Source organism: Triticum dicoccoides, chromosome 2B, assembly GCF_002162155.2.
Source record: "Triticum dicoccoides isolate Atlit2015 ecotype Zavitan chromosome 2B, WEW_v2.0, whole genome shotgun sequence".
Lineage (NCBI taxonomy): Eukaryota > Viridiplantae > Streptophyta > Magnoliopsida > Poales > Poaceae > Triticum > Triticum dicoccoides.
The window spans coordinates 78,007,266-78,016,663 of NC_041383.1; the positions used below are offsets into that span (position 1 = coordinate 78,007,266).

The 9,398-nt window shown below is 42.5% G+C and overlaps 1 protein-coding gene across 1 annotated transcript; it reads right to left on the reverse strand.

Annotated features, from left to right (window-relative positions):
- Positions 1-3,354: 3,354 nt before the first annotated feature.
- Positions 3,355-8,870, reverse strand: LOC119362241 (isoflavone reductase homolog). Its single transcript, XM_037627440.1, has 4 exons — positions 8,415-8,870; positions 5,096-5,336; positions 4,772-4,975; positions 3,355-3,827 (listed from the first exon to the last, which is right to left on the reverse strand). The coding sequence occupies exons 1-4, from the start codon at positions 8,742-8,744 to the stop codon at positions 3,661-3,663; spliced, it is 942 nt and encodes a 313-aa protein (XP_037483337.1). The 5' UTR covers positions 8,745-8,870; the 3' UTR covers positions 3,355-3,660.
- Between the last annotated feature and the right edge of the window lie 528 nt (positions 8,871-9,398).

Genomic DNA, 9,398 nt, shown 5'->3' on the forward strand with positions numbered 1-9,398 from the left:
GTGTCGTCCACTGTAACGCACCGCCCAGGAACTCGAAAAACTGCCCCGCCCCACTTAACCCACCTTCTTCCCGAGTCAAACCCCACCTTTCTCTCTCTCCCCCCACTTTCCTCTCCTCCACACCTAACCCCCGGTCGCCTCACCTTCTCCCGTGCCGTCCTCCCCAACCCCGGTCACCTCCCTTCCGATCTCCGCCGGCCACGCCACTCCACCACCCCAGCACCCGCAGAGCGCGCGCCTTCATCTACCAGCGATGGTGGCCTCACCACCTCGCCGACGCGTGGATCCAGCACCGCACGCAACCGACCCACCTTGATCTGCCACCCTGCCCTCCCCACGTTCTCTGGCGAGGTGAGCCCACTTCCCACTATATCTTCTTCCCCATCTGCGTATGGCACCCTCCCACCTTCTTCCACCCCGCGCCCGCCGCCCTCCATGGCCCCCTCCCTGGCCCCACCGCGCGACGCCGGCCCACCCCGTCGACGGCCTCAGCCCCGCCCAGCCCTTGATGCCGTCCGGCGCCCCTGCCTCCGACCAAGCCCGACGACACTGCCGCGACCAATTCCAACCTGCCCACCGCCCCAGGGCTGATGCAGGCGCACCACCCTCAAGCGTCATGCGCGGCTGCCGGTGCGGATCTAGCCCGCGGCCACGGGATCAGGGCGGAGCTGGCCCTGCTGCACCATTAGCAGATGGGATCGAGTAGCAACTGTCGTTGACCCACGCATGCTCCCTCGCCGATGGCCCTGGTCCGTTTATCCATGGTTTCTCGTGACCCTCAGGTTGTCGGGATCGAACGGGCTGCCCCGCATCGGTGCCTCTTCGCGCATCTGCGGGCGTCCAACCTCACGCCCGGACGGTTGGCTGCCGCCTGCGGTAGCCGTGGACCCGTGGTCCAAGGCCGGAGGAGCTCCACCTCACCTGCAGCCGCCCAGAGTGCGCCAAGACAGTCAACAACGGCGACGGCATCCTAGGAACACGATTGCCGCCGATGCAGTTCGCAGAAGGCCTTTTTTTCTCTTTGTTTTTGCAGATTTTGGATGTGCACTTCATCTTGTGCGCAGCTTTTGGATGCGCGGTTGCCCAATGCAGTGCGCTTCCGATTTCCGCCACCTGCTTGATGAATGAAAGAAGTCATACTGTTATTGATTTGAGAAAAAAAAATGCATAACAAATTCGGTGGTTGCCCCGGCCGAGGGAGCCCTCTCCGCGACTCAGTGAAGTTTGTTTTTGCAGCTCATTGAAGTTTGTTTTGCAGCTCGCTTGCTGAGTGATGTACGTCCGGCGACTGCGTGCGGTTCGGCAACGCAAAGCATTTGCATTCTCGCTGTGTTGATGTGTGCAGTACATTTTATAAAAAGTTGCAGTTGGGATGTATTTTGTGGGTGATTGTAATATGGAGACAGAAAAAAGGACTTTGTGTGGATTACTTAGTTTGTAAAAGAAAAACTTGGTAAAAGCAGTGCGCTCGGTGAACCGAAGAAGTACATTTTTTCAAATTGTTGTACTTCATTGTTAAAATCTTTGTGGTTCCCTTATTGCAGTGCACACGAAAGTAAAAATGCATTGGGAGCTGCAGTGCACTTTGTTGTTGCGTACGCACGATGATTTTCAGTTTATTTGATGCAGTGCGGTTTTGGTCTGAAGCAGTGCACTGATCTATCTGATGCAGCACACTTCGTTGTCGCGTACACACGATGATTTTCACTCCGTTTTGATGCAGTGCGGTTTTGATCTGAAGCAATGCACTCATCTGTCTGAAGCAGTGCACTTCGTTCGTCGTGTACGCATGACAATTTTCAGTCTATCAGATGCAGTGCGGTTTTCAGTCTGAAGCAGTGCACTATCTTTCTAATGCAGTGCACACGACGATTTGGGTGTCGCAAAAAACAGAATGTCCGCATTTTTGTAAAATCGAAACTGCTCTTAAGCCATAAGGAATTAGCGGAAGAGTTGTACATGAAAAAGTTGCGACTCGTCGATATCTTTCCAACGGCGTATGATTTGAATTATTCCGACCAGCAGTTCGTAAAAACTTCACGAAAAAACAGCCGCTGCCTCTTGAAGTCAGCCGCACGATTTTCAAAATTAACTAAAAATTGTAAGGAATCTCAAAACCATTTCAACATATGAAAGTTGCGCCTTGTCCTTAGCTTTCCAACGGCATATCATATGTCTCATTTCGACAAACAGTTAGAAAACTGGAGCAAAAACAGTACCGAAAATTTCAAAAAATTTGAAAAAAAGAGTTCCGCGATTTAGTAAATTCGAAACTGCTCTTAAACCGTAATGAATTAGAGAAAGATTTATATATGAAAAAGATGCGCCTCGACGATATCTATCCAACGGCGTATCATTTGCTTCATTCCGACAAGCGGTTTAGAAAAGAACGCGAAAAAACGCTCGCTGTCACTCCTCATCCGCCGCACTATTTTCAAAACTGCTCTTAAACCGTGTGGAATCTCGAAAAGTGTTCAACATGTCAAAGTTGCGCCTAATCCACAGATTTTCAATGGTATATTACACGCCTCATTCCGATAAACGGTTAAAAAATTAGAGCGAAAACAGTACCGAAAAAATAACGCGTGCAGTTTTTTCTGACGAGAAGTTCACTAGTCTCTATTGCAGTGCTCGTCGTCAAATGATGCAATGCGCTTCTGTTGAGCGTGTAGTGCCGAAGTGGTGTGCAGAATAGTTATTCTGCTAATATTAGCAGAATAGACCGTCTGTGTATATATATATGTATGTGTGTGTGTGTGAAAAATTAATGTTGTTGGTTGTGAGACATTCGATGATATATGCGGTTCTACGAGAAAATCTGTTTATATATATGCATAACGTGTACAATATGTAGTATCGGAAAATACCAGCAAACAAAAAAGAATTAAATCGAAAACACGAAATTAATGGAAAATAAGAAATAAGACCGACCCCCCCAAATATTTAGTATCCGGGCCCGGCTCGTGCCACGTGGTCGCACTTTAGCGCTGGTTCGTGATAAACCGGTACTAAAGGGGGGGGGGGGGGCTTTAGTCCCCACTCTTTAGTGTCGGTTGCCGAACCGGCACTAAAGGCCCTTATCAATCGGCGCTAAAGCCCGATTCTGCACTAGTGGTCGGGTCCATGAGGACCCAGTCGGGCGTGACGTCCGGCGCGTCGGTCGCTGTCAGGGTGCTCCCGAACAACGTGTTGCCACCGTTGTGGTCGAGGTAATGCATGAGGCACCCACACATTCGCGAGCGGCGGGGAGGGCTCCTCCTCCTTCTTCCCAGATAGAATCATATACAACGTGTATCTTGAAAGCTAATTTCATTGGCGTACAATCCAAATAATTTAGAAGTCTATTACAGCAAATACAAAACCAATAAGAAATATTTTATAAGTTCAAAGTTACAAGAAATATAATCCCAATTATTTCAAACTGATGGAGTCTTCATTTTAGTTTACATTGAACTCTTTTCTTATTCTAGACATCTCCATGGAACCTATAGACGGTACATAACACATAATTTGACTTGATTATAACTTGAATAACTATGCCCTAGTTGAGTAACTTATTAGTAAATCTTTCTCCAAACATAGATGTTGTTTATTCTTTAGCATGTGTTGTTGTTGTTGTTGAGCTTGCATGAATATAGTTCAGGTTCATAATGTTTTTTGTTACAAATAGCGTTTCATGTACTCATCCATCCTGGTGTACTGAACATCTGGGTAGAGTAGAGAAGCTTCTTCTTCCTCATTGTCTTTGATGTCAAAGTTTGTCAAGCAACCCTCATAGAAAATGTGGTAGAAATGCCCTACCCCAACTTGATTAGTAAGGTCCGTACCTGCATGAGTAGACCAATAGGTATGATAATTGGGGCAAAACTAGGTTTTACATGTTTTTTATTTATGGAAATGATGGTTTCAAATAATAAGTTATCTAGCTGGTCTTAAATGATGTATAATGTGAAAGATTGTATAATTACTAATTACACACAACACACTAAAATTAACAAAATCGCTTGTGGAGGGAAGCATATTTCTCACATATATTTAATTTGCACCTGATTATAATCAAAATGATCACCTACGTGACTTCGTTGATCATTTAGTTCATGCAGACTGTTTTCATTTTTGGAGAACTTTGATTGCTATGTTCGGTACGAGTTAAAAAAAATCATTTCATGACCAATTTAAATTTGAACTATTATTGTAATGGAACAATGTTTCATCTAGCCAATATAAATAGTTTCCTTATAATATATAATTGTTTCAGAAAAGATATAATAATAATGGAATATGATAGTATTGCTCATTGTAGTTGACGAAATCATGCACTTAATTCTAAATTTGTACGCACACACGCACGCACAACGTATGCCTTCTTTATTAATTGTGTGGGGCTGAGGGGTGGGGGACAAGGCTTGACTTCACTTCATGTTCAAACAGAAAAATTAACCTGTTATCTTAATGAGGAGGCAAATAGCTCAAAAATGTTAGGCGGCAAGAGATAATTCCTACAGAAAAAGAAGCAAAATTTCTCACTCACTCCCTCACATTTTCAAAAGAAGTTTACCATTATTCTGTAGTACACGTCCTAACATATCCCTCCACCAGGATAAACCATTCTATGCAACTATTTGAAAATTTATTTTCACACAGTTAATTCCATGTCCTAGAAAGAAGATGTCGATATTTTCCTGGGAAATTCTATGTGGCCCTTTCACCATACTACTAAAGCTGAGTTTACAATACTTCATGCCCAACCAATATATGTTTGTTTTCTTACCTATCATTGACGCCAAGAATTCATCACTCTGAATGGGAATTTTCTGAAGAACCTTTCCTGAGAGGTTTTCCCATTTAGCAATCAGCTCATTTTGACTAAGGATGTTTTCTGTCGGTCTTAGGTATATTGTCTTGTTCAAGGCCCGTGGATCATCAATCGACTTGATTGTGTATGTTGCAACATCTTTTTCGTCCAGGAATATCCCTACATAGTTTGTATGACCATATATTCAGAAGTAGAAATCTCAAGAGAGCCAGATACGCCTAGGAGTCATACAGCTAGGATAAAATAATGCTACATCTAGTAATGTTTACATTGGTTCACCTTTGATGTTGCCATCCCCATATACATAAACTTTCTCTTTGGGTGGAAGTAGGGTATGCATTTGACCAAGGTTAGCACCAAAGTAAGCTGCAAAGCAGTTAGCAGAAATATAGGTGTGGGGAATGTTTGCTTCTTCTATCGCCCTTATTATCTCCATCTTCTCATCAAATGTGATCCTTCCTGGTTCAAGGGCATGCCCCATCCTTGCTGGGTCCATGCCGAATTCAGATGGTAGGAAACGCTGCATGAAAATTATATTTTTAGTATGACTGCATGCGAGCTCATAGTTAATGATGATTTGATCAATTTAAGAAAAACATAAGAAGAATCATAATGTACCATTTTCTTAATTTAAAGGGAAAAACTAAGTGCCCCCCCCTAGTCTTACACAACAACGAGGTCCTATTGGAGAAATTCCTAGGGGAGAGGACATGCATGTAAGAATTTTTCCACCTCATCATCACATTAATGGGTAAAGTTGGTTTTTAAAATGATTTATCTCACAGACCGTTGATCGAATTAGCGAGTCATTTTCACCAACGAGTTATTCTCGGCAGGGGCTTCAAAACAAGATCTTGTGTTAGCATTTTTTTCGTCGCCGCCGGTTACCAAATTTATAGTACATGGTTTGCCGAATTATTCATATTGAGTTAGGAAATTATTTCATAGGGTCACTTATTTTTTATCTCTCTGTCCACTTACCAGATTATAGTACGGAGATAATGATATTGACTAATCTAGAAACCAAGTTATGATATACCTGATAACTGAATGGTATAATATGGTAAGTAAGTGGAATTAACATGATAGTTACTGAATTATTATATCAAAACATATCAACACAGGATCTAGTTTAAATATCTTTTCACGATGAAGTCAACGGTGAAAGCGGGTCATCAATCAGGTTATTGGTTTGAGAGATAAAAGTCTAACAAAAATTAAAACCAAGATAATATCTGCTAATGTCATGCTTCCATGTGTTACTTTTTTGCTTGCATGCATACACGTGTGAGAGAGGGGTGTGAAGCACTGCAACCTAAGATTATGTGCGACAGGTTCCGACATAGTATTTTCCTAAGTTAATTTTTTTTGTTAATTCATAATAGATATATTTTTTGCGGTTGAATTCATAATTGTTTATAGTAAGATTTATTGTTGTTACACGGAGCAGGTTGTCTTAAGGTGTAATGGCTTGTTGCTTGGGCACCGTTCCAAAGAAATGGAGTCCTAAGAAGCCACTGCACAACAGAGTAAATAGTTAGGGCGTGTTTGGTTTATTGGTTACCCTCATCATCAGTTCCCTAGTCAGTCCCACTGAGGACAAGCTAGCCAAATCCAAAAACCTGAAGGCTAATAGTTTGATTGCTTGCATAAGGGTTGGTGGGTTAAATAACCTTTATGATTGTTTTAGGGATGTGTTTTGCATGAGCTGTGAGATAGGGGGAGAGATGCAACTTGGACAACAAGAAATGATTTAAATTCCCTACTTCATGTTGTGTGTAGGCCTGCCTTGAATAACGGTCATCCTAATATGGCCTTTTTGGGCTTTTTCTGCATACGACGGACACCTAGCTACGGCCTTATGCAGGCAACCAAACATCACAAAAAGTAAACAATTTCATTTGGATATCAGATACCAACCACCATGCAGGTAACCAAAAGTGGCCTTAATTAGAGACCATATTGAAGGATCTTCTCAAAGTTGCTTGCTAAATTACTTGTTTATATTTGGTCATTGACTTTCTTTTTTGAAATTTTTAGGAGACATTCAATAATCAGACTGGATAAATTGTTTTCTAAACAAATATCCTGAGTATCCCAGCACAGAGTACTATTACCTATACTAAGTAAGAAGCCATTGTTCAACAATAATGCTTTCCTCGTATCCCAAGACCTTCTCGGAGTTTTTTTTTTCTGTTTTCCAAAATTTGATGTGTTTCTACTTGCCGTAGTCTCGAATAGAGTTTAATTAGTGCTTCCTCTGTTGGGATACATACGGCATATTTTGGTTGGTTAATACAAAATCTTGAAAAATAACTACTATATTTTGTACATGGTTTATGAGATATTTATAACAGATCCAGTGACAAATTTTTTGTAATACATAAAGTATATATTTTTGGTGTAATATTTAACCAAATTCTGGCGTTATAGTTTTATTATAAGAATGCTAGCTTCTAGAAAAAGTCGATGTCTTCTAAGTGGTGGTTTTTGTGCGTGTAAGGAAAGTCTTCTAACTATGCTAGCTCCAATAATGCATCAGACAAAAAAGGGAGACAGTGAGATCTAGTGCCACTGTTGATGCATGTGCAACGTCCGACCCACATCAACTCAGCAGCTACACAAACATGCCTGATCAATTATGAAGGTGATGATATTTATCAGTAAGTATCCAAGCAAGCGCTCTGATTTTACAGAAGGTTGGTGTTTGTCATTTTTGCCAAGACCAACACTTATTAATTCAGATTATCTCTCTCCGTCTGCTCAGAGCTCCTCGGTGGCCTGGATACTGAACTTATTCTTTTAGCTTTTGTAGAGATTGAACTTATTTTATTTTGTAAAAAAATGTTGATCATTTATTTTTTTGTGGATGAGCTCTCAGCTCAGTGGTCAGGGGGCAGTGCTGCCTCCCAGCTGGCGTGGGTTCGAACCTCGGTTCTTACATGGGTCTCACATCTACTTTTTTATTAAAAATCTTCTAGACGTGAATGTATTGCTGGGAGCACCAAAAGTCTGGAAGACATCCAAATCTGCCACCCACGGCAATACGGTGGTGTCATTTGTAAAGTACTGTAGATCATTTACACATGAATGTATTTGCTATTCTCTAAAAAACGTACTTGCTGTTCTAGATCGATTGAGAAAAAACTGCTACTTTCAAGTTTGATCAAATTCAAATTGTGATTTGTGAGACTTATTCAGGGGCGGACGATCTAGAGGTTCGCCAAGCCACCCCCTCCAAAATTGCAAAATAGATTTCTGACTACCAACTGAGCAATAAATACCTAGCAAGTTAATATACGAAAACCAAATTATACTATATATAGTATATTTTTTCACAAATTACGAAAACCAAATTATACCCAAGGCTAAGATTCTAGATCCGCCATTGGACTTAGTGTTGCACAAAAAGTTACGAGCAACTTTAGTTGTAGAAGTGAAATATCCAGTTGCACCGATTTTTTGTTGGATAGAGACAAACGATTGAGTGTTCAAGAAAAAAAGATAGAGACGAACGCTTCAGATCGCCACTAAGTATTAGTTGCATATATAAGTAGTATATAGTGATATAGTAATCACCCAGAGTGAATTAGACTACCTTGACGTTTCCAGCTTCTTTGATAGCCTCCACCAGCTTGAGCTGCAGCAGGAGCCTGTGGCCACGGAAATGAACCCCGGGCATGGCCGAGACCACCACGTCCACCTGCTTCACGGCGGCGACGAGTCCCCGGTGGTCGTCCAGCGACGCCTCCATGAGCCGCACTCCCTGCGCCTTGAACGACAGCAGCAGCTGGAGCTTCTCGACGTCGAGCCCGATCTCGGGCCTCATCAGGACGTAGGTCTCGTGGCCCTGAGCTAGGCTTGCCTTCACGATCCTCCTGCCGATGTAGCCGGTGCCACCAACAACAAGAACCCTGCTCTTCTCCATATGCCTCACAAAGAAGAACTGTAGAAGTAGACCCAAATCGCTGCTGGCCGGCTGCTTTTGGACGCCTGGTGTGGTGTACTGGTGTGTCGACCTGGTTGGGGCCTTCAGATATGGAGATCGGTCAGTGAAATCGTTGTCAATCTTGTTGGTTGGTGGTGAGATTACGTGTACGGTCCTAGCTGATACAGTATTGCATATCACTCAATCAGTGACCCGGTCGGCAGCTCAATCATGGTGGTTGATTTTGCCTGAAATCTAAAAAGTGGCCGCGCACTTTTTTGTCGAACCGAGCGGCCGGCTCTCACAGCGCATGCATGTGGTAATTTATTTGTCTGTTAGTGCATGTAGGCGTGGCATTAAATACTTTCACACTGCTCCTTTAGTTTAAGAAAGACAGATCCATCTGCATTCATTTCGGGTTTTTAAAAATTCAAAAAGCTATATCTTTCAAACCGCGCGTCGAAATTCAAATCTGTTTTCACCATTGAAATCCTCGCGACGAGATCTTTGAAACTAGATCCGCATGGGTATATTTTGACGAATTTTTTTCGATGCCAACTTTGGAGCTATATAGTGCAACTCTATTACTGCATTGTGCAACTTTATTACTACATCATGCAACTTTTTTTCAAAACTAATGTTTAGAGCTGCGCC

What these genes read in the sequence shown, in the direction of transcription:
- LOC119362241 (XM_037627440.1), bottom strand. Translation starts at nt 8,744, where the DNA reads ATGGAGAAGAGCAGGGTTCTTGTTGTTGGTGGCACCGGCTACATCGGC. An exon ending in AAGAAGCTGGAAACGTCAAG is followed by an intron (nt 5,337 to 8,414) that starts GTAGTCTAATTC and finishes ATTTTCATGCAG; the next exon opens with CGTTTCCTACCATCTGAATT. An exon ending in ATTCTTGGCGTCAATGATAG is followed by an intron (nt 3,828 to 4,771) that starts GTAAGAAAACAA and finishes CTACTCATGCAG; the next exon opens with GTACGGACCTTACTAATCAA.